Consider the following 25,492-nt stretch of genomic DNA (forward strand, 5'->3'; position numbering starts at 1 on the left):
TTATCGGTTTTCAGCTTATAGTGCCATCGTCAGACTTAAATTGACAATCAGACTTAAATTGACAATCAGAAAAAAGTTTTATATCATCCCGGTTCCCAGAACTCCTGAAGACAGACGTTGACTGTGGATATTGTATCACAGACACAGTCCCTTTGACTGTTCAGAGATGTCACTAAATCCGCCAAAAGATGTAAACAACCATACACTAGCAGCGCCTATAAGACAGAAGAGGTAAGACAGCCGATCAGTTCCAGTCATTCCACCAGAAAGGAGGTACACGGCTCATGTTGTCTATAGCTCAACCATGCCTAGACGGCCAATATCGCGGTTCGATCGCGCCCACATTTTTACTTTGTGCCAGGAAGGGCTCATAACAAGGGAAGTGTCCAGGCGTCTCGGAGAGAACCAAAGCGATGTTGTTAGGACATGGAGGAGACACAGAGAGAGAGGAACTGTCGATGACATGCCTCGCTCATGCCGGCTAAGGGTTACTACTGCAATGGATGACTGTTACCTACGGTTTATGGCTCGGAGGAACCCTGACAGCAACGTCACCATATTGAATAATGCTTTTCGTGCAGCCACAGGATGGGCCCAACAACATGCCGAATGGACCACTCACGATTGGCATCACGCTCTCTTCACCGATGAATGTCGCATTAGCATACATCCAGACAGTCGTCGGAGACGTGTTTGGAGGCAACCTGGTCAGGTTGAACGCCTTAGACACGCAGTCCAGCGACTGCAGCAAGGTGGAGGTTCCCTGCTGTTTTGGGGTGGCATTATGTGGGGCCGACGTACGCCGCTGGTGGTCATGGAAGGCGCCATACCAACTGTACGATACGTGAATGCCATCCTCCGACCGATAGTGCAACCATATCTGCAGCATATTGGCGAGGCATTCGTCTTCATGTACGACAATTCGCGCTCCCATGGTGCACATCTTGTGAATGACTTTCTTCAGGATAACGACATCGCTCGACTAGAGTGGCGAGCGTGTTCTGCAGACATGAACCCTATCGAACATGACTAGGATAGATTGAAAAGGGCTGTTTATGGACGAAGTGTCCCAGCAACCACTCTGAAGGATCTACGCCGAATCGCCGTTGAGGAGTGGGACAATCTGGACCAACAGTGTCTCGACGTGCTACTGGGTTTTAGAGGTACCGATGTGTACAGCAATCTGGACCGCCACCTCTGAAGCTCGCGGGCTGCGTCTGGCCCGGAATTGGTTGCGATCGTTTGTTGACGTGAATTAGGAAAGGATTGCCATTCATATCAGTGCGCTACCCCATCAACATTAAAGCCACAGACGCTACAGTTTTGACTTTATCGCTAAGAGTGTTCCTGTCGCATCGTGATCAGGTGGTCAGCAAGCTTAAGTAAGTTTGTGAATCAGGCCTCAGGTCACCAAGGTTGTCCGTGCCTGGTCTAGAGGATGAAATAACTCTTCTGGCTGACACTGTATTTTATATGTGTACCTTCCTGAAGAGTTCTATTAGTGAGAGCTAATGAAATGCCTGCATTTCCAGCCAGTTATTGGGGTACTTAAAAGTTAAATGTAATCATCGTCATTTATTGCACATAACAGGCCATAAAGGCCCATGACAGAAAGCAAAAGAAATATTACAAACCAGAATAACACACTATACAAAGATCAATAACACAATCAGTGACACAGGAAGGAGCATTGTCCTGATCACAGTTGCAGGTATTTCCGGCAGATGTTGTTCCACTTTCTTCTGTCCATTGCATCTTCCAGGGATGCTGTTGGTTCTGCTTTCTGCAACGTCCTCATCACCCTGTCTTTCCACCTAGTCCTTCGACGACCTCTTGGGCGTCTTCCAATCAGCTGGGATTGAACACTCTGTTGGAGATAGATTTTCCAGCTCATAAAGACATGTCCCAACCACTGGAGTCGTCGTCCTATGATGGCCGTACAAACGCCAGATTTCCCAAAGCGTTGGTACAAGTCCTTTTTTTGCCTCCTTTCCCATTTTCCATTTTCTCTGTTGAATGTAGGCCCATAGATCTTCCTGAGCACTTTCATTTCAAATGCGCAAATGCGCTCTTAAATTGTTTGTGAAGTCACACATGTCTCGCAGCCGTATAACAGAACCGGTTTTACCAGTGCCATGTAAGGTTCGATCTTGCTGTTTTGTGAGACCAAGCGTGACATGAATAAGTTATTGAGACTAAAGAAGGGATGATTGGCATTAATTAGTCTCTGTTGAATCTCTTTCTCAACCTCGCTTTTATTAGAAAGAATCGATCCCAGGTACTTAAATTTCTCTACTCGTTAGATCAGATTAGATTAGTACTTGTTCCATAGATCATGAATACGACACTTCGTAATGATGTGGAACGTGTCAGGTTAATAATAGGTGTCTATACAAGATATTACATTTCACAAAATATTACATGACACTTAGTTTTATTAATTATTTTTTTTCGTGGGGGTTGGGGAAATTACCCACTTACTATATCCAACAATTCATCTAATGACTAGAAGGAGTTGCCATTAAGTAATTCTTTTAATTTCCTTTTAAATGTTATATGGCTATCTGTCAGACTTTTGATGCTATTGGGTAAGTGATCAAAGACTTTTGTGACAGCATAATATACCCCCTTCTGAGCCAAAGTTAGATTTAGCCTTGAGTAGTGAAGACAATCCTTTCTCCTGGTGTTGTAGCCATATAACTGCTATTACTTTTGAATCCTTTCGGATTTTTAATAACAAATGTCATAAGTGAATATATATATTGTGAGGCTACAGTGAATATCCCTAGCTCTTTAAATAAGTGTCTGCAGGATGACTTGGATGAGCTCCAGCAATTACTCTGATTAGACGCTTTTGGGCAATGACTACTCTTTTACTGAATGATGAGTTACCCCAGAATATAATGCCATACGAAAGCAGAGAATGAAAATAGGCGTGGTAAGCTAATTTCCTCAGATGTATATCACCAAAATTTGCAAGAACCCTAATAGCATAAGTAGCTGACCTCAAACGTTTCAGCAGATCCTCAGTGTGTTTTTTCCAGTTCAACCCCTCATCAATGCATACACCTAGAAATTTTGAATACTCTACCTTAGCTACCGATTTCTGATCGAAGTCTATATTTATTAATGGTGTCATTCCAATACTGTGTGGAACTGTACGTACTGTATTTTGTCAAAGTTTAATGAGAGCCAATTTGCGGAGAACCACTTGATTTTCTGAAAAACATCCTTCACAATTTCACCAGTTAATTCTTGTCTGTTGGGTGTGATAGCTATACTTGTATCATCGGCAAAGTACCAGCTTTGCATCTTCGTGAATATAGAATGGCAAGTCATTAATATACACTCCTGGAAATGGAAAAAAGAACACATTGACACCGGTGTGTCAGACCCACCATACTTGCTCCGGATACTGCGAGAGGGCTGTACAAGCAATGATCACACGCACGGCACAGCGGACACACCAGGAACCGCGGTGTTGGCCGTCGAATGGCGCTAGCTGCGCAGCATTTGTGCACCGCCGCCGTCAGTGTCAGCCAGTTTGCCGTGGCATACGGAGCTCCATCGCAGTCTTTAACACTGGTAGCATGCCGCGACAGCGTGGACGTGAACCGTATGTGCAGTTGACGGACTTTGAGCGAGGGCGTATAGTGGGCATGCGGGAGGCCGGGTGGACGTACCGCCGAATTGCTCAACACGTGGGGCGTGAGGTCTCCACAGTACATCGATGTTGTCGCCAGTGGTCGGCGGAAGGTGCACGTGCCCGTCGACCTGGGACCGGACCGCAGCGACGCACGGATGCACGCCAAGACCGTAGGATCCTACGCAGTGCCGTAGGGGACCGCACCGCCACTTCCCAGCAAATTAGGGACACTGTTGCTCCTGGGGTATCGGCGAGGACCATTCGCAACCGTCTCCATGAAGCTGGGCTACGGTCGCGCACACCGTTAGGCCGTCTTCCGCTCACGCCCCAACATCGTGCAGCCCGCCTCCAGTGGTGTCGCGACAGGCGTGAATGGAGGGACGAATGGAGACGTGTCGTCTTCAGCGATGAGAGTCGCTTCTGCCTTGGTGCCAATGATGGTCGTATGCGTGTTTGGCGCCGTGCAGGTGAGCGCCACAATCAGGACTGCATACGACCGAGGCACACAGGGCCAACACCCGGCATCATGGTGTGGGGAGTGATCTCCTACACTGGCCGTACACCACTGGTGATCGTCGAGGGGACACTGAATAGTGCACGGTACATCCAAACCGTCATCGAACCCATCGTTCTACCATTCCTAGAACGGCAAGGGAACTTGCTGTTCCAACAGGACAATGCACGTCCGCATGTATCTCGTGCCACCCAACGTGCTCTAGAAGGTGTAAGTCAACTACCCTGGCCAGCAAGATCTCCGGATCTGTCCCCCATTGAGCATGTTTGGGACTGGATGAAGCGTTGTCTCACGCGGTCTGCACGTCCAGCACGAACGCTGGTCCAACTGAGGCGCCAGGTGGAAATGGCATGGCAAGCCGTTCCACAGGACTACATCCAGCATCTCTACGATCGTCTCCATGGGAGAATAGCAGCCTGCATTGCTGCGAAAGGTGGATATACACTGTACTAGTGCCGACATTGTGCATGCTCTGTTGCCTGTGTCTATGTGCCTGTGGTTCTGTCAGTGTGATCATGTGATGTGTCTGACCCCAGGAATGTGTCAATAAAGTTTCCCCTTCCTGGGACAATGAATTCACGGTGTTCTTATTTCAATTTCCAGGAGTGTATATTAAGAACAGCAGAGGACCCAAGACCGAACCTTGCGGCTCCCCATTCTTGATTGTTCCCCAGTTTGAGAAATCACCAGTTTTTTGCATATTATGTGAACTGTTTATTTCAACTTTCTGCACTCTTCCAGTTAGGTATGATTTAAACCATTTGAGCACTGTCCCATTCATACCACAGTACTTGAGGTTATCTAGAAGTATTCCATGATTTACACAATCAAAAGCCATTGATAGATCACAAAAAAATCCCAACGGGTGACTTCCGGTTACTGAGAGCATTTAATATTTCATTAGTGAAAGTATATACAGGGTGTTACAAAAAGGTACGGCCAAACTTTCAGGAAACATTCCTCACAGACAAAGAAAGAAAATTTGTTATGTGGACATGTGTCCGGAAACGCTTACTTTCCATGTTAGATCTCATTTTATTACTTCTCTTCAAATCACATTAATCATGGAATAGAAACACACAGCAACAGAACGTACCAGCGTGACTTCAAACACTTTGTTACAGGAAATGTTCAAAATGTCCTCCGTTAGCGAGGATACATGCATCCACCCCCCGTCGCATGGAATCCCTGATGCGCTGATGCAGCCCTGGAGAATGGCGTATTGTATCACAGCCGCCACAATACGAGCACGAAGAGTCCCTACATTTGGTACCGGGGTTGCGTAGACAAGAGCTTTCAAATGCCCCCATAAATGAAAGTCAAGAGGGTTCAGGTCAGGAGAGCGTGGAGGCCATGGAATTGGTCCGCCTCTACCAATACATCGGTCGCCGAATCTGTTGTTGAGAAGCGTACGAACACTTCGACTGAAATGTGCAGGAGCTCCATCGTGCATGAACCACATGTTGTGTCGTACTTGTGAAGGCACATGTTCTAGCAGCACAGGTAGAGTATCCCATATGAAATCATGATAACGTGCTCCATTGAGCGTAGGTGGAAGAACATGGGGCCCAATCAAGACATCACCAACAATGCCTGCCCAAACGTTCACAGAAAATCTGTGTTGATGACGTGACTGCACAACTGAAGTGATATCAGGTGCTCCCCAGGGAAGCGTTCTGGGACCTCTGCTGTTCCTGATCCATATAAATGACCTGGGTGACAATCTGAGCAGTTCTCTTAGGTTGTTCGCAGATGATGCTGTAATTTACCGTCTAGTAGGGTCATCCGAAGACCAGTATCAGTTGCAAAGCGAGTTAGAAAAGATTGCTGTATGGTGTGGCAGGTGGCAGTTGACGCTAAATAACGAAAAGTCTAAGGTGATCCACATGAGTTCCAAAAGAAATCCGTTGGAATTCGATTACTAGATAAATAGTACAATTCTCAAGGCTGTCAATTCAACTAAGTACCTGGGTGTTAAAATAACGAACAACTTCAGTTGGAAAGACCACATAGATAATATTGTGGGGAAGGCGAGCCAAAGGTTGCGTTTCATTGGCAGGACACTTAGAAGATGCAACAAGTCCACTAAAGAGACAGCTTACGCTACACTCGTTCGTCCTTTGTTAGAATATTGCTGCGCGGTGTGGGATCCTTACCAGGTGGGATTGACGGAGGACATCGAAAGGGTGCAGAAAAGGGCAGCTCGTTTTGTATTATCACGTAATAGGGGAGAGAGTGTGGCAGATATGATACGCGAGTTGGGATGGAAGTCATTAAAGCAAAGACGTTTTTCGTCGCGGCGAGATCTATTTACGAAATTTCAGTCACTAACTTTCTCTTCCGAATGCGAAAATATTTTGTTGAGCCCAACCTGCATAGGTAGGAATGATCATCAAAATAAAATACGAGAAATCAGAGCTCTAACAGAAAGGTTTAGGTGTTCGTTTTTCCCGCGCGCTGTTCGGGAGTGGCCGGCCGGAGTGACCGTGCGGTTCTGGGTGGTACAGTCTGGAGCCGAGCGACCGCTACGGTCGCAGGTTCGAATCCTGCCTCGGGCATGGATGTGTGTGATGTCCTTAGGTTAGTTAGGTTTAATTAGTTCTAAGTTCTAGGCGACTGATGACCTCAGAAGTTAAGTCGCATAGTGCTCAGAGCCATTTGAGCCATTTGTTCGGGAGTGGAATGGTAGAGAGACAGTATGATTTTGGTTCGATGAACCCTCTGCCAAGCACTTAAATGTGAATTGCAGAGTAATCATGTAGATTTAGATGTAGATGCAGATTGCGTGCGGATTCTCGTCAGCCCACACATGTTGATTGTGAAAATTTACAATTTGATCACGTTGGAATGAAGCCTCATCCGTAAAGAGAACATTTGCACTGAAATGAGGATTGACACATTGTTGGATGAACCATTCGCAGAAGTGTACCCGTGGAGGCCAATCAGCTGCTGATGGTGCCTGCACACGCTGTACATGGTACGGAAACAACTGGTTCACCCGTAGCACTCTCCATACAGTGACGTGGTCAACTTTACCTTGTACAGCAGCAACTTCTCTGACGCTTACATTTGGGTTATCGTCAACTGCACGAAGAATTGCCTCGTCCATTGCAGGTGTCCTCGTCGTTCTAGGTCTTCCCCAGTCGCGAGTCATAGGCTGGAATGTTCCGTGCTCCCTAAGACGACGATCTATTGGTTCGAACGTCTTCCTGTCGGGACACCTTCGTTCTGGAAATCTGTCTCGATACAAACGCACCGCACCACGGCTATTGGCCCAAGCTAATCCGTACATCAAATGGGCATCTGCCAACTCCGCATTTGTAAAAATTGCACTGACTGCAAAACCACGTTCGTGATAAACACTAACCTCTTGATGCTACGTACTGATGTTCTTGATGCTAGTACTGTAGAGCAATGAGTCGCATGTCAACACAAGCACCGAAGTCAACATTACCTTCCTTCAATTGGGCCAACTGGCGGTGAATCGAGGAAGTGCAGTAAATACTGACGAAACTAAAATGAGCTCTAACATGGAAATTAAGCGTTTCCGGACACATGTCCACATAACATCTTTTCTTTATTTGTGTGTGAGGAATGTTTCCTGTATAGCACTTTCCGTTGAAAAACCCTTCTGGAAACCAAACTGACATTTTGTTAAAACTGTGTCCATGTGTATTGATAGTGGTAGGGAAATCATGTCGGTGTGAGATGATCATATATTTGGTTCTCTCGTCGTCGGCAACTAATCCCACTTAAATGTAAGAAATATAAAACGCTTAGAGCCGTGGTGTGTTTGTGAGGATTCTTATTACGCTGTACGACGGCTGCCCTGTGTTCGCAGGCTCGCATCCAGCAGCGGCAGCTGCAGGAGAAGGAGCAGAAGCTGCTGCAGCTGTACGAGAGCCAGCAGCAGCGCGCCCTCGACCGCGTCGTCACGCGCTCCACCTCGCTCAGCTCCAGCCTCAGCACCGCCGCCTTCAGCACACTCACCACCACCAACAACAACAGCGTACGCACCAGCCTCAGCAACGGCATCAACAACAATAACGGCGCCGTTGGCGGCGGCCGCGTGCGCCAGATGTTCGACGAGCGCCGCAAGCCGAACAACTCGGCGCCCGCCGCTCCCGGCTGGGACCGCAGCTACCCGCTGGAACCCATCAACAAGTACGTCTCAAAAGTCCTATCATTTGTAGATATTCTGTATCTACAAGACATAATGAGGGTCACCATTTTTATAGGATCCGTCATCCAATCGATCCATCATCATTCAACCATATCATCCATCTATCCATCCAGCATTCTTCATTTAATATATCCGTCCAGCATCAATCGATTAAAATATCCATCCATCCAGCGTCAATCGGTCAATACAAACATTCATCCATTCTTCCATTCTTTTCTTTCTTTTCTTTCTTTCCTTCCTTCTTCCATTCCTTCCTTCTCCATTCTTTCCTTCCTTCTCCATTCTTTCCTTCCTTCTTCCATTCTTTCCTTCTTTCTTCCATTCTTTCCTTCTTTCTTCCATTCTTTCCTTCTTTCTTCCGTTCTTTCCTTCTTTCTTCCATTCTTTTCGTCTTTCTTCTGTTCTTTTCTTCTTTCCTCCATTCTTTCCTTCTTTCTTCCATTCTTTCCTTCTATCTTCCGTTCTTTCCTTCTATCTTCCGTTCTTTCCTTCTATCTTCTGTTCTTTCCTTCTTTCTTCCATTCTTTCCTTCTTTCTTCCGTTCTTTCCTTCTTTCTTCCGTTCTTTCCTTCTTTCTTCTGTTCTTTCCTTCTTTCTTCCATTCTTTCCTTTTTTGTTCCATTCTTTCCTTTTTTGTTCCATTCTTTCCTTTTTTGTTCCATTCTTTCCTTTTTTCTTCCAATCTTTCCTTCCTTCTTCCATTCTTTCCTTCCTTCTTCCATTCTTTCCTTCCTTCTTCCATTCTTTCCTTCCTTCTTCCATTCTTTCCTTCCTTCTTCCATTCTTTCCTTCCTTCTTCCATTCTTTCCTTCTTTCTTCCGTTTTTTCCTTCTTTCTTCTGTTCTTTTCCTCTTTCTTCCGTTCTTTTCTTCTTTCTTCCGTTCTTTTCTTCTTTCCTCCTTAGTTTCCTTCTTTCTTCCATTCTTTCCTTTTTTTCTTCCAATCTTCCTTCTTTCTTCCATTCTTTCCTTCTTTCTTCCGTTCTTTCTTTCTTTCTTCTGTTCTTTTCTTCTTACCTCCATTGTTTCCTTCTTTCTTCTGTTCTTTCCTTCTTTCTTCTGTTCTTTCCATCTTTCTTCTGTTCTTTCCTTCTTTCTTCTGTTCTTTCCTTCTTTCTTCTGTTCTTTTCGTCTTTCTTCCATTCTTTTCTTCTTTCCTCCATTGTTTCTTTCTTTCTTCCATTCTTTTCTTTTTTCTTCCATTCTTTTCTTTTTTGTTCCATTCTTTTATTTTTTGTTCCATTCTTTCCTTCTTTCTTCGATTCTTTCCTTCTTTCTCCCATTCTTTCCTTCTTTCTCCCATTCTTTCCTTCTTTCTCCCATTCTTTCCTTCTTTCTCCCATTCTTTCCTTCTTTCTCCCATTCTTTCCTTCTTTCTCCCATTCTTTCCTTCTTTCTCCCATTCTTTCCTTCTTTCTTCCATTCTTTCCTTCTTTCTTCTGTTCTGTTCGTCTTTCTTCCATTCTTTTCTTCTTTCCTCCATTCTTTATTTCTTTCTTCCATTCTTTCCTTTTTTCTTACATTCTTTCCTTTTTTCTTCCATACTTTCCTTTTTTCTTCCATTCTTTCCTTTTTTCTTCCATTCTTTCCTTTATTGTTCCATTCTTTTCTTTTTTGTTCAATTCTTTCCTTCTTTCTTCCATTCTTTCCTTCTTTATTCGATTCTTTCCTCCTTTCTCCCATTCTTTCCCTCTTTCTCCCATTCTTTCCCTCTTTCTTCCATTCTTTCCTTCTTTGTTCTGTTCTTTTTGTCTTTCTTCCATTCTTTTCTTCTTTCCTCCATTCTTTCCTTTTTTCTTCCATTCATTCCTTTTTTCTTGCATTCTTTCCTTCTTGTTCCATTCTTTTCTTTTTTCTTCCATTCTTTCCTTCTTCCTTCCATTCTTTCCGTCCTTCTTCCATTCGTTCCTTCTTCCATTCTTTCCTTCCTTCTTCCATTTTTTCCTTCTTTCTTCCATTCTTTCCTTCTTTCTTCCATTCTTTCCTTCTTTCTTCTGTTCTTTCCTTCTTTTTTCTGTTCTTTTCGTCTTTTTTCTGTTCTTTTCGTCTTTCTTCCATTCTTTTCGTCTTTCTTCCATTCTTTTCTTCTTTCCTCCATTCTTTCCTCCATTCTTCCATTCTTTCCTCCATTCTTTCCTTTTTCTTCCATTCTTTCCTTTTTCTTCCATTCTTTCCTTCTTGTTCCATTATTTTCTTTTTTCTTCCATTCTTTCCTTTTTTGTTCTATTCTTTCCTTTTTTGTTCTATTCTTTTCTTTTTTGTTCCATTCTTTTCTTTTTTGTTCCATTCTTTCCTTATTTCTTCCATTCTTTCCTTATTTCTTCCATTCTTTCCTTATTTCTTCCATTCTTTCCTTATTTCTTCCATTCTTTCCTTATTTCTTCCATTCTTTCCTTATTTCTTCCATTCTTTCCTTCTTTCTCCCATTCTTCCTTTCCTCCTTCATTCCTTCCTGCTGCACGCCCTGCCATCCTAACTTTCATTTTCACTGCAGTCGTTTTGTTCTCTGATCCATTTACATGTTTTCCTGCCAGTTTTAGTAATTCTCAGCATGTGTTTATCGGCAACCCTAATTTTTGTAATGGTTTTCCCATTGAAAGTTCAAGTCTGACTCTCATGAGTCATAATTAGTAATGTCCACTGTAAACCTTGCGAGGTGCCGGGGCTAGCAGTGTATTTAACACTAAATTCTTCTCGAATCTTCATATGGAAATGATGCTCTAAGCCCCCGCTTTTCTAACTCCTACTTTTGCTGTTGCACATGGATTAAGAAGAAACGTGAACTGACTGTAATCGACCCTGCAAGTGGAGTAGAAAAGAGTTTGGCACCTGCAATAATTTAATTTGATAGACATCAATTAAATACAGGAAAGTTTCAGTAACGTAGTGAGAAATGAAAGGGTTGTTCTACCGATTAACAGAATGAAAGTTCTGTCCAAAATAACAATTTGATTTATTATGACTAAACTCAAAATCATCAACAAAAAACATGAAACATTTACAATACATCAAAATGGATCAAATTGGATACTCAAATAAATGCTGTGAAGGTGAAGTTGTCCATAAACTAGATTGTGACATTTATGACGAAGTGATACGTGGAGCCAATCCCTTGCAACTCAAATCTTAAGAGAAACACACAACCAACCCAACATTAATTGCTGCTACAGTAGTGAGAACTCAGACAATGAACACCCAAGACAGAACAAAGTTAGAAAAAGACGAACAGGCGCGCTCTGCTGAGCTCTGATTATCACAGTGCAAATTCCCTAATCTGCTGGTGCTGCGGACATACATTACCAAGCTGTCTTCTTAACTGCAAGGACACGATCTGGCGTACCGGAAGCGATGGCTGGTTGCTTCGACGTCCCGTCGTGGTGATGATAATGTCGCGAGTATAGCCCGAAACAAATTGTCCTGGTCTGGTTGTTCCAGACTAAAGACTTCCTATCACCACAAATGCGCCTCTGAGGGAGATGAAGGAGGCTCGCCACACAATCACTAACGGTACAGTGATTGATTTTAACAAGCAAAGTCACACAGTAACTCTGATACAGTCAACTATAGCCAAAACTGCCCAAGACAGAGAACATAGGCCGCTTGTCCACAGAACGCTCAATTGCCAACTGTATTCGGAAAGTTACGTTGAAGTCGAAACTTCAGCAACTTCGTTAAACAGTTACAATCAAATAAAAGTATATTAGACAGCCAACGGAAGGCAGGCTGTCCAGAGCAGCGAGAGCTCAGTCTTGTAACCTACTCCGACCAAAAGGCGAGAGCTGACTCCCACAAGAGCACCCGTACAAACCGAACACAGAACATTCCCGCCCCCACGCAGTGGCTGTGGTTAAACGTTCCAATCAGAAACTCGAAAACCGGAGGAAAATTCCACTCTATTGCCGAAGCACTACCATTCCACCAATGGAGATTCTTGGCGCCAATTTCTGCGCCAATTTTGCTACGTCATGGAGCTATGCCCTGAGCAAGCCAATCACAGTTATGATTTTGCAGAAAACGCGGGAACTGCCTGGGAACGCAAGTCATTCCCACGCCTCGCTGGTAGCCCGCCATAAAGCATTTTCGCTAAGTTTCTGCGAAGTAACGGAATCTCTAGCCCAGCCGCTCCTTCAGGCCTCTGCGGGCGTGTCTTTTGACAATGTCGGCGTCTGGAAAGCATTCACTCGACTCCCTCACACCCGTCGGCTTAACCCTTTCAAGATCGGCAGAGCCCGCCTGTCACCGGACCACCCGGGTGACGAGAGACGCTGCGTGGGAAGTCCGCGTGTGAAGGAATAGCGACTTTTCACCGCATGCAATTAGAGAGGAAGATCGAATTACTCAGACTAAGATAGAAATATGAGAGGGGGCTGACTCTCCACAACGCAATTAAATTTAACAAAAGCACTCTTTTTTTAATGACATTATTTTCGCCACTGTCTGTAGAAACGATTTTCACAAATGCAATTTCGGCCTTAGAGGCATTATCAAGTGGTGTGCTACAAACGAATGTGCTTCATCACATGTCAAAGGATATTTGTGGTAAGGTCTTATGGGACCAAACTGCTGAGGTCATCGGGTCCTAAGCCTACACACTACTTAATCTAACTTAAACTAAGTTACGCTATCGATGACACACACACCCAGGCCCGAGGGAGCACTCGAACCTCCGACATGAGGAGCGGCACGGACCGTGACAAGGCGCCCTGGACCGCGCGGCTACGTCTAAGTTTGACAACTTTCCGAGGCACACGTCATCATCGTATCTGAATCTGGTAACAATGCTGCAGTTTCATCGTATAAGATCAAATAGCTAAGGATAAGAGAGCCAGGACTTGTGTACATGTCGGTGCATTTTTATTAAGTTTGACGTGTTCTGAAGCACAGTCATCTGCAGCGGACCACCTGATAATGGCATCAAGGCGGAAATTGCAATCTACAGTCAGTGCCGAAAATGTCTTTAAAAAAAGTTCTACACAGTTGTGAACACGAGCCATAAGAAAGTAATCAAAAGCATCCAGTGTCATCATTACTTCTCTGCTTATTTATTTTGCTGCTCTAGATACAATAATAGTCAATTTATTCTATGACTTCATTTTTAATTTATATCGCTTTCATCTCTACTAGTCACTTATACTCTAGTCTCACAACAACTGATTTTTGTGCCCACATTCAAACTTGCTCTATTTCGTTCTTCTGCACGTTAGCAGCAAAACGAAAGTGGTCCAGGTGTACGTTCCATTCATATATATACACCTTCTTTTCTAGTTTGGGGATCTGAAAACTGCTTTTAGAGCTGTTGAGAATAGTTTTGGTTATATGTAATCTCCTTGTATGACTCCTCACTCCGTAATTACTCACAACCCTGACGAAATCTGATAAAAAAATTGCTTTTGGCCGCGCGGGATTAGCCGAGCGGTCTGTTGCGCTGCAGTCATGGACAGTGCGGCTGGTCCCGGCGGAGGTTTGAGTCCTCCCTCGGGCATGGGTGTGTATGTTTGTCCTTCGGATAATTTAGGTTAAATAGTGTGTAAGCTTACGGACTGATGACCTTAGCAGTTAAGTCCCATAAGATATCACACACATCACACATTTTAACAATTGCTTTTGACAAATACACAGCCTGACAGAAAATGTGAAGCACCGAGAATACATGGACAGATGTCAACGTTAACTTCGTAAATGTTTACGCCACCAGCGAGTATATAAATGATTAGAGTTGCAGTTGTCTGTGACAAGTAGAACAGCATTATTGCTGTTAGAGTTTACTGTCGTTACCAGGCCTGATAACGGCCAGCGTCAGATGACTGTGAAGGACATGGAATGCCGCGTACTGAGACGAGACGTTATCAGCAGCTGACATTTTTAATGGGTCCTCATTGTGGGTCCCAGTTTCGCCGGCTGGTCGAATTGTGCAATATCCAAATTTGTGGGGTACTCGTGTGCGACTGTGGCCCAACGTTGGATCGCATGGGAACGTAAGGGCGGGCATTCTCGTCGGCAAGGTTCCAGTCGACCTCGTCTGACCATCACAACGGAGGATCACCGTGTTGTGCACCAGGCTCATCGTAACCCCTTCCCATCTGTCTCTGCCATATGAGAAACATTAATGGACTCCCTGCTACATTTTTTGCCATCTGGTCGGAGATCAGTAGCAGCCAGACCAGTGAATTACTGTGCCATGCGTAGGCAGCAGATGACACAACAACGCAAACGGCTGCGGTTGAAGTGGTACTGTGACTGGAGAGCGTGGACTGGTGATGAATGGCGTCACATTGTGTTCAGATGAGTCGTGGTTCTGCACGACCCTGGATGACCATCGTCGACGAGTACGGAGGAGACGTGCTGACGGGTCCCATACTTCCAGAATTTGGAAGGGGCACAGCCGTTTTCCACCTGGCATCGTGGTGTGGAGAGCAGTTGGGTATGACTTCAGCTCACAGCGGGTTGTGTTCGAGGGAACTCTGACATCACCAGCATCCTTCTTCTCCATGTTTTACATCTCATACAACAGTACTGTGATGCCATTTTTCAACATAACAATGCTCACATCACGATTCTGTGAGAACTATCTTCATGATGTTGAAGGCCAGCAAGGCACTGAAATTTGTCCCCGATTAAACGTGTGTGGGACCAGGTCGGACGTCAAATCTTTCCAACTGTCATATGTATGTAATGAAGGACTAGATAACATGATACTTCCTTTCTGCCGTGAAGTTTGGTTTCGTTTCCTCTTCGCCTTCTGGATGGTTCACTTTCTTTGTCAGGCAACAAACATTTTCACTATGTTTACGTAAGCTGAATCAGGGCCTTGTTTCACTAAGCCTGTTACAACGCATGTTGTTGCAGATTAGTTAAAAGCTTCCTAGAACTCTTTGAATGCCAGACAAAGCGGCAATCGACACTCATTTCTCGCTTCTATAATGTCTTTCACAATTTACAAGTGATCCATTGTGCTACCTGTACCTTTAAAGTCACTTTGTTCCTTCGCAAGATTAAGTCAATATATCTTTTATGCAATTTTATGATGATTTTATTGACTATCTTGTAAATCACGGGAAGAAGGCTGCAGTATCTACTTCTTCCCTTCTTTTCTGTCTTCTTGTTTGTCAAGTTGGACAAGCTTTCTTCTAGGTTTAGGGAAGTGAGTATTACAGTACGGTAAGGTACGGAAATAGACGTTATGGTCAAATTGCGCGCCTTGAAGAGGGATAGCTAGTTAGTTAATTAGTTAAATATTCCATAGACATTTGAACGATTCTGTTATAGAAACGATGTGGAAAGCGTTTACATGATATGTATACATTGTTAGTGCTGCTGGATACCAATTTCTAAGTAAAAATTGGTCAATGGAATAGAAGGGGTTGTCCACGAGAAATGATTTTAAATTGGGCTTAAGACTTGATTCGCTGTCAAACATTTTGTGTTATCTAACAAAGAAATTCGCCAGACAATCCAGCAAACTGAGAAGTTATTTTATTTTCGCTATCAGTTTCGGTAATTCAATATGCCATCTTCAGGCCCCATATGCACTTCTCAAAAATCATCAATATTGCCATACTGGGACCATCTGTTTCTGATGTCGTGAACTCTCAAGTGTTTCCTTCGAAGATTTGATTCACTCTTGTACATGTTGTACAAGGTGGTGCCTTGAGTCACTCTTTGAGTCAAGTTTTCGAATAAAGCACTGAGAATTCACATCATCTAGAAACAGATGGCGCCAGCATGCCAATATCTATAATTTTTGAGAGCTGCATATGGGGCGTGAAGATGGCCTATTGAACTGCAGAAACTGGTAGCGAAAATACAATAAAATAACTTCTCAGTTTGCACGGCTGTTTGACGAATTTATTTGTTAAATATTTGACCAACCGCTGTCCCACATCCACAATGGATGAGTAAGTGTCAAATCGTGATGGATATTTTTGACGGATTTCATTAGCGAAAATATGTATTGTGACGGCGCAGTTAAAATGTCGAGCTTCTTGAAGAGACATGCTGTGCGTGAGTGAACACGCTTTCCTGCAATTATTACTTTCTGTCTAAGTGACAAGCTACCACACACAATTTTTCTGTAACAGGAGTACTTAAGAACTTTCCAGATCGCCGTCTAAGATGCCAGCTCTCGTATTAATCGTATACTACAGGTGGCACCTTACCAGTATTGTGCCGTAAGGATTATCATCTGCCCACATACCCCAGTTGTGGAAATTTTGTATTCTATTTCTCCTGAATGCTGACACATCTGTAAACAATACTGAAGATATAAATAGCAGATATGCAACCAACAATAAGCTACAGTTCTCCCACTGTCGATGGTGGGCGGGCAAAACAACCTGTAGACTTTGAAGATAATACGCATGCACGAAAGGCCTTAAAGTACTTTCCATGCGCTACTATGAGATGTACATGTTACGCTTGTAATGACAAAGGACAAAATGTGTTCTTCCTGTCCTAGGTTACAAGCGAATCGTAGTCTACCTCGATCCATCGTGCGTGGTGCTACAGATATCACGATATACAACAAAGATTGCGTGAGTCGAGTGTCTCCTGCCTGGATACTGGTTTTGATAGTCGTACAGCGTCCCACCAATTACCATTTACGCGGCTGTGTATAAAAATTGTATCTGTTGTTCAAGAAATGAATGTTCTCTCACGCTAACTCACAATTACTACACACGCGCAACGGTACGCTAACGTCAAGCGTTCACAAATGTCAAATTAAATACGTCTCTACAGAAAAACTTCGCCATCGACGATATAATGAATGAATCAGCAGACGTCAGACATCACTCGATAGTTTAACAGAAAGAAAAGTAGTTATAGGTTACAAACTTACGCTGACGAATTTTACGTACAAACGCACCCGCCTTGGAGAGGAGAGGTCACTAACACTCACCTACGACTACGTGGAAGACAGTTCAAATCCTGGCGATGGGCGAAATTTCCATCGTTGCTAACTGGCCGTTAGAGAATAAAGTGTGACGGTCACAGGCTGTACACCATGTCCTGGGTTAAAACACAAACTCCTGTACGCTGCCTCATGGAGTGCATGATGTGGCAATGTTAATGGCGATCCATCTGAGAGGAATGTAAAGCTCTGACGAACGCTTAGTGTCCCCCCATCCCCAAGTGTCATCCTTTTGCCTTCTCTCATTGTCATACTTCACCGAGATTGCACCACGGTATATATACACACACACATTTTTAACACCTACATTCAACAGACGCACTTACTGCGCAACACTCATTTTTCGAAGGAAACGTTCCAGCGAGCACTAAGGAAGAAAACGTTTCCACTTGGGCGGCTGAACCGAACCTTCAGGATATCCCAATGCGGCGTTGCGGTCCGGCTACGAAGTTCCAAGTTTTAAGATATTTGAATTTTCAATTAATCAGTTCGACCATGTTCGGATTTCTTTCAGCCAGGACTAAATATTGCTTTCTCGTTAAATTCTCTCTTTGTTCAATTAGTAGATTCTTAATATCAGAAAGACACTGGATTGGGAAAAGTATCCTTCAGTTGTTCTTCTAAAATTGCTACTTTTCACAGCAAGCGGCAACGGATTATGTATCTCCCTGAAGCTTGTTTACGTTACGATAAAAATTTTTATCTCCATGTTTGTTTTATATTTTGTTTTACATTTTGTATATGTTATCGACCTAAAAGCAACTCGGAAATTGAAATAATTCTCCCGCTAATATTATAAAATTTCTTTGTCTTAACAGTAAACTTTCTCTTGACGAATTATTAACACTTTATACTTCTTGTGTAAGCACGCTTAGAAGTACCGTTAACTTAACAACTATTTTATGTTCGTCGTATAAGAACATACAGATGTCAACGGACAGACATCAAGTGACAGATGTCAGAAGACAGGCTGGCATAATATACCAATACGAGCATTATCAACATTATACAGTGAAACGTCCCCTTTGAAGAATTATACATGACTGTGCTTAAACTGACACACAATATTTTGTTAGCGCAACGCAATCTGACTTTCAAAATTCCCTACAAAAGAATGGCCCTGACTAACATTAAACTATACCTTTCACAAATCACTTACCTCACAAAAATCTTCGCTGCTCAAGCTACTGCAATACAGCGAGCGCCACTACTGCCAGCTAAATAAAAGATTCAAACTATGGAAGGCACTAACTACTGATAGGTATAGTTAGCAAATGAAAGATATTAATAGAGAACAAACAATGTATTTACCTTGATATCATCATATATAAATATAGCAGTTCATGACAAATTTCAAAACTCCGCCATCTCTCCCCCCACATCCACCACTGCTGGCGGCTCACCTCCAACTGCGCAACGCTACGCGCTGTTCACAGCCAGCTGCCTAACACTACAATGGCGAGTATTACAACAATGCAAAGCAGACACAGACTGCCCACAGCACAGCCAGTGATTTTCATACAGAGGTGGCGTTACCAATAAAAAAACCTAAACAGCCTACTTACAACAGGATCTCAACAGTTCCACGTGAGTAGCGCCCAGAAGAACAGACATACTGTCTGCTTGAAAATGCAGGATCGACAGTCAAGTCACGTACATTGTGTCAGTAAATGGACAAGTTCTCAGCAAGAAGAGTATCCTTAACGAGACTGCGACAGCGTCTGAAGCACCACGGACTATCAGCCTGGCAACCATTGCAGCAGCTTCCCTTCAGGCAGTGGAAAGGCGAAGTGGGAGGACAATGTTGCGCCTAACGACAACAATGGACACAGGACAGGCATCACGGTGTCTTCTTAGATAGGTCTCGATTCTTCGTACAAGATCGCAACAGACATAGTCGTGTCTGGAGACTCGGAGGGGAAGGAACGTTGCCAAATGGCATTAGCCAATGTCATCAAGGTCCAGCACCACGCTTAATTGTGTGTGGTACCATTGGGTACACAGCACGATCACATTTGTTCACATAACCAGGAATCTGGACAGCAACTGTTAAATTTGTGATGTGTCAAGGTCAGTGTCTGCACCCTGTCTTAGAGGTCTTTCAGCAAGAAAAGGCGAGACTGGACGTTACCTTTGCTGTCCCCAGCCACTTCGATACAAAGGGTGTTAAACTGTCGCACTGGCCAGCACATCCTTCAGATCATTCACCCACTGAAAGCATCTGGTCATGCGTTGTCTAGAGACTAGCACACCACCACCACCACCACCACCATCCGCCACCCAACAAGTTCATGAACTAGGGGAAAGACCCAAAGTAGCATGGAATAACGTATGCACTCCTGCCACCAAAGCTCAGTAGAATTGTTGCTCCCAGGGATGGCAGCTCTGTGTACTGTATTTCGCACTTTATACAGCGTGATCCAGGAGGAATGATCAGTACTGAGGGATATGACAGGAACGCTCATCTGAAGCAAATACACTTCATATGGACATTTGCCTTACTCCGAATAGTTTCAGCGATAGAATGTTTTATGTACATACGTATGTGTCTTACCCACCTAATCTCTGACGTTTTTAGCCCAACCTACCTCGTTGTTTTCAACCTCTTTGCTCGGGATGTCTTTGGGCCATTAACCTAGCCCGTTGAACACGCAACTGCCAATGGTGTTTTGTAAGAGTAGTAGTTCGAGGGACTGACAGTGTATCAGAGAGCAGCATCGGCTAGCAGTCTACATTCGCTAGCTAAAATATCACACATGCACACTAATGAAGAAAATGAAGATATGGTGTATGAATACGCCTTCTGCGATGGTAGTGCTCCTTCTGCTGTCGAAGAATACTGTCGGTGCTTTCCGATACGTAGAATTCCCGATCGTTGAGTTTTTACCAGACTTTACAGCACATTGCCTGAAACAGGTATTCTCTCAAGTTCCGCCGGCCGGTGTGGTCGTGCGGTTAAAGGCGCTTCAGTCTGGAACCGCGTGACCGCTACGGTCGCAGGTTCGAATCCTGCCTCGGGCATGGATGTGTGTGATGTCCTTAGGTTAGTTAGGTTTAATTAGTTCTAAGTTCTAGGCGACTGATGACCTCAGAAGTTAAGTCGCATAGTGCTCATAGCCATTTTTTTCAAGTTGCCATATTTTTCTGAACGTGCAGTTCAACAACCTGTATAGCGTTCCATGAAGTTTCGGGATTGCAGCCCGATTAAGTTGACTCTTTGCCACGATGTTTCGGCTGACAGCCATTCAGCCATATCCAGCTGTCTTTTGCACTGGACATTGCTAGTCCACATCGCTAACTGTATACCAAATATTGACTTGGAGACGCATGCGCGGAGGCAGCCGCTACATAAACGACCTCCGTCGAATTTCGCGCCCTCTTCGAATATGGCAATGGTGATATTCGCAGAGTTAAGATTCAGATGTCAAAATAGATCAAAGTGACTCACTAGACGTGTCATTAGTCACGAGTTGAGTTGTTTGGGGGAAGAGACCAAACTGCGAGGTCATCGGTCTCATCGGATTAGGGAGGGACGGGGAAGGAAGTCGGCCGTGCCCTTTCAAAGGAACCATCCCGGCATTTGCCTGGAGCGATTTAGGGAAATCACGGAAAACCTAAATCAGGATGGCCGGACGCGGGATTGAACCGTCGTCCTCCCGAATGCGAGTCCAGTGTGCTAGCCACTGCGCCACCTCGCTCGCTCATTAGTCACAAAAATGTTTGCTTTCTGAAGAAATTAAAGAAATCACCGGATTCCAAGCCTTATCCAGTTGAAAGCCAGCATCACGATTAATAAGATCTTCCGCCAAATGTATTTCCAACTATTCCTTAGTAACTGAATCCCAGAAGGATCTCGTGGAGACCAAGATTTAAGGGGCAGAATAACCCATGGTATGTCCTGTGCAGATAAAATGCACGGTTACGGCTGACTTACTGGGCGGCGAAATGAGTGTGTGCCGACCACGTTAAAAAAAAAAAAAAAAAAAATGGCTCTGAGCACCATGAGATTAAATTCTGAGGTCATCAGTCCCCTAGAACTTAGAACTACTTAAACCTAACTATCCTAAGGACATCACACACATCCATGCCCGAGGCAGGATTCGAACCTGCGACAGTAGCAGTGGCGCGGTTCCAGACTGTAGCGCCTAGAACAGCTCGGCCACTCCTCCCGGCCGATCACGTTCAACGCATCTTTCACGCACTGCGCGCGTCGTCTGATCGATGTAGGCTTTGTCAAACTGGCAAGGTATTCTGTACGTTCCAGCCCTCTGAAAATACAGACCGTCCTTTGCCGAACTGAGAAGAGCACAAGTCTTTGTATGTGGGAGGAAGATTACTTTGACATGATATTTCCTTAAGATTCTGCCTAATTTTGATGAAATATTCCCATCGTATGGGAGAAACGCTCTGGACTTGAACGACTCACTGTTTCTCTTGTTGATCTTGTGAGTCGTTACATTTCTTCTCCGTTAAAGCTGTGCTGATCTGATTTGACATGGAGTGCTCTTTACACCGAGAAATTCGAGAGTTAACCTTGGGTAGCAACAGCAACTCATTGTTGAAACGATGTAGCGTAGTCCTTCTACCACGAACACGTGTATGGCGAACATTACGCGCGAAGGGCTTGTACCCATTTGATACAGCGTGTCCACAAGCTTAACATTGGTACCAATGCCATAGGACTTAAATTTTGTCACTACTTCTATGACAAGCGCCATTCCGTCTCATTGATAATATTCACTGATGAAGCCACGCTCACACGTTATGGAATCAACAACACACCTAACAATTAGCGATGATCGAAGGGAAATCAGTTTCTAAGTTGGTTTTTCGATCAATATTTGGTGCGGCATGATCGGTAACATGTTGATAGGTCGAGTGATTTTAGAAGAACGAATGACGGGAGAGAATTACTCACTTTTTTGCAAAATTCGCTAGTTCAACACCTTAACGACGTTCCTTTGACCAAGGGGACTGCAGTGTACTTCCTACATAACGGAGACCCTCCACATTTTCCCGGACGTGTGATGGGAACATCTTGACCACACTGATATAATGGCTGAATTTGTCGAGGTAATACAATTTACTGGCCGCAAAGATCACCAGACCTTACACCATTAGGTTTTTGTTTATGGGTTTGGATGAAGATTGAGGTGTACGAACGAAAGGTGAGTGCTCGAGATGAACTACTTGGTCGCATCACGGACGTTGTTCCCTTTTTAGGAAGCGTTAAGAGGGACTCAGTTTACCCTAGGGCTCACAAATACAGTGAAGTTGACGGTAGGATATTCGAACACTTATATTGAACTGTAAAACAGCTGTAATAAGATACGTACGATAATCTTAGAGCTGAAGCTGTTGAAAATACGTGTTTTTCAATTGATGCTTTGTAAAAATCCCTTTGTAATGTTTACTGTTGTACATGTGTAAAGCTGACACTGTACTGAATAATACAGAAAATAAATAACAATGTTTATTAAATGTCTTGTATATTGGAAACCAGTCTGAATAGGGCATATGTCCATACTAAATTTTTTGCTTCAAATGATCGTTCCTGTCATATTTCTGAATATTGACCACTGCTCCTGGGGCAGCCTGTATATTCTAAAGCAGCGATCATCAAATTTTTTGGGTCAGGAGGCAGTACCGAAAATGTCGGGCAGGCCCTCGGACCGCATACGTACCGATCTTATTGTTGTTGTTGTTGTTGTGGTCTTCAGTCCAGAGACTGGTTTGATGCAGCTCTCCATGCTACTCTGTCCTGTGTTAGCTTCATCTCCCTTTACCTACTGCAACCTACATCCTTCTAAATCTGTTTAGTGTATTCATCTCTTTTTTGTCTCCCTCTACGATTTTTACCCTCCATGGTGCCTTCCAATACTAAATTGGTGATCCCTTGATGCCTCAGAACATGTCCTACCAACCGATCCCTTCTTCTAGTCAAGTTGTGCCACAAATTGCCCTTCTCCCCAATTCTGTTCAATACCTCCTCCTCAGTTATGTGATCTACCCATCTAATCTTCAGCATTCTTCTGTAGCACTACATTTCGAAAGCTTCTATTCTCTTCTTGTCTAAACTAATATCGTCCACGTTTCACTTCCATACATGGCTATACTCCATACAAATACACTCCTGGAAATGGAAAAAAGAACACATTGACACCGGTGTGTCAGACCCACCATACTTGCTCCGGACACTGCGAGAGGGCTGTACAAGCAATGATCACATGCACGGCACAGCGGACACACCAGGAACCGCGGTGTTGGCCGTCGAATGGCGCTAGCTGCGCAGCATTTGTGCACCGCCGCCGTCAGTGTCAGCCAGTTTGCCGTGGCATACAGAGCTCCATCGCAGTCTTTAACACTGGTAGCATGCCGCGACAGCGTGGACGTGAACCGTATGTGCAGTTGACGGACTTTGAGCGAGGGCGTATAGTGGGCATGCGGGAGGCCGGGTAGACGTACCGCCGAATTGCTCAACACGTGGGGCGTGAGGTCTCCACAGTACATCGATGTTGTCGCCAGTGGTCGGCGGAAGGTGCACGTGCCCGTCGACCTGGGACCGGACCGCAGCGACGCACGGATGCACGCCAAGACCGTAGGATCCTACGCAGTGCCATAGGGGACCGCACCGCCACTTCCCAGCAAATTAGGGATACTGTTGCTCCTGGGGTATCAGCGAGGACCATTCGCAACTGTCTCCATGAAGCTGGGCTACGGTCCCGCACACCGTTAGGCCATCTTCCGCTCACGCCCCAACATCGTGCAGCCCACCTCCAGTGGTGTCGCGACAGGCGTGAATGGAGTGACGAATGGAGACGTGTCGTCTTCAGCGATGAGAGTCGCTTCTGCCTTGGTGCCAATGACGGTCGTATGCGTGTTTGGCGCCGTGCAGGTGAGCGCCACAATCAGGACTGCATACGACCGAGGCACACAGGGCCAACACCCGGCATCATGGTGTGGGGAGCGATCTCCTACACTGGCCGTACACCACTGGTGATCGTCGAGGGGACACTGAATAGTGCACGGTACATCCAAACCGTCATCGAACCCATCGTTCTACCATTCCTAGACCGGCAAGGGAACTTGCTGTTCCAACAGGACAATGCACATCCGCATGTATCCCGTGCCACCCAACGTGCTCTAGAAGGTGTAAGTCAACTACCCTGGCCAGCAAGATCTCCGGATCTGTCCCCCATTGAGCATGTTTGGGACTGGATGAAGCGTCGTCTCACGCGGTCTGCACGTCCAGCATGAACGCTGGTCCAACTGAGGCGCCAGGTGGAAATGGCATGGCAAGCCGTTCCACAGGACTACATCCAGAATCTCTACGATCATCTCCATGGGAGAATAGCAGCCTGCATTGCTGCGAAAGGTGGATATACACTGTACTAGTGCCGACATTGTGCATGCTCTGTTGCCTGTGTCTATGTGCCTGTGGTTCTGCCAGTGTGATCATGTGATGTATCTGACCCCAGGAATGTGTCAATAAAGTTTCCCCTTCCTGGGACAATGAATTCACGGTGTTCTTATTTCAATTTCCAGAAGTGTACTTTCAGAAACGACTTCCTGACACTTAAATCTATACTCGATGTTAAACCGATCTTATTATTCATTGGTAATCTACATAAAGTAGTATGTTATGAGTCCACAATAGATTAGCTGTCGCAAGGACGCGAAAAGTTGGCTACCAGCCCCCAAGGACTGATCGTTAAAAGTCGATATCATTCGGAACACTTCGTGTCGAGTGTTCTCTGTTTCGTATTGCTGCCACTCTCAACGTTCCCAAAGCCGTGACACTGTAACTGACGGATAAAGTGCTGCTGTTGTTGTTGATTGTGTGAGCAGATGATTAATAGCAGTAACTGTACATATACTCAAATAGGTTACTCAAAATGAGACACGATCATAAATGTTTTGAATGTCATTTTTCTTCTACTCTGTGCGTTGTGTTACAACAGCCTTAATTTAATGTAATTTCATGTTGCATAATGCTGCAAGTATGTACCGCATTTGAGGAAGACGTCTCTATAATAACCATTCACGAATCCATGCTGCTTCTGTGTCAAAACTTACACCATAGGAACAGATTTGTAAGCGTCGCGCACGCACGAGTTGTCAGTACTGGAGGTCAAACGTTAAGACATTCCGCCTTGTCTAACCTCGCTATGGCCGCGCTACTTATCCCTCAGCCGGTGAAGTGAGCGGCCAACTACACGTAGGTCACGGTCGAATCCGCTAG

At 44.6% G+C, this 25,492-nt stretch overlaps 1 protein-coding gene across 1 annotated transcript in view; it reads left to right on the forward strand.

Annotated features, from left to right (window-relative positions):
• LOC126482337 (serine/arginine repetitive matrix protein 1-like) overlaps window positions 1-25,492 on the forward strand; it is a 477,373-nt gene that overhangs the window by 416,459 nt on the left and 35,422 nt on the right. Inside the window, exon 3 of the mRNA XM_050106408.1 lies at window positions 8,002-8,324. Coding sequence (XP_049962365.1) covers window positions 8,002-8,324 — 323 coding nt within the window. The remainder of the gene's footprint in view (window positions 1-8,001; window positions 8,325-25,492) is intronic.

This window comes from Schistocerca serialis, chromosome 5 (assembly GCF_023864345.2).
Source record: "Schistocerca serialis cubense isolate TAMUIC-IGC-003099 chromosome 5, iqSchSeri2.2, whole genome shotgun sequence".
Taxonomy (NCBI): Eukaryota; Metazoa; Arthropoda; class Insecta; order Orthoptera; family Acrididae; genus Schistocerca; species Schistocerca serialis.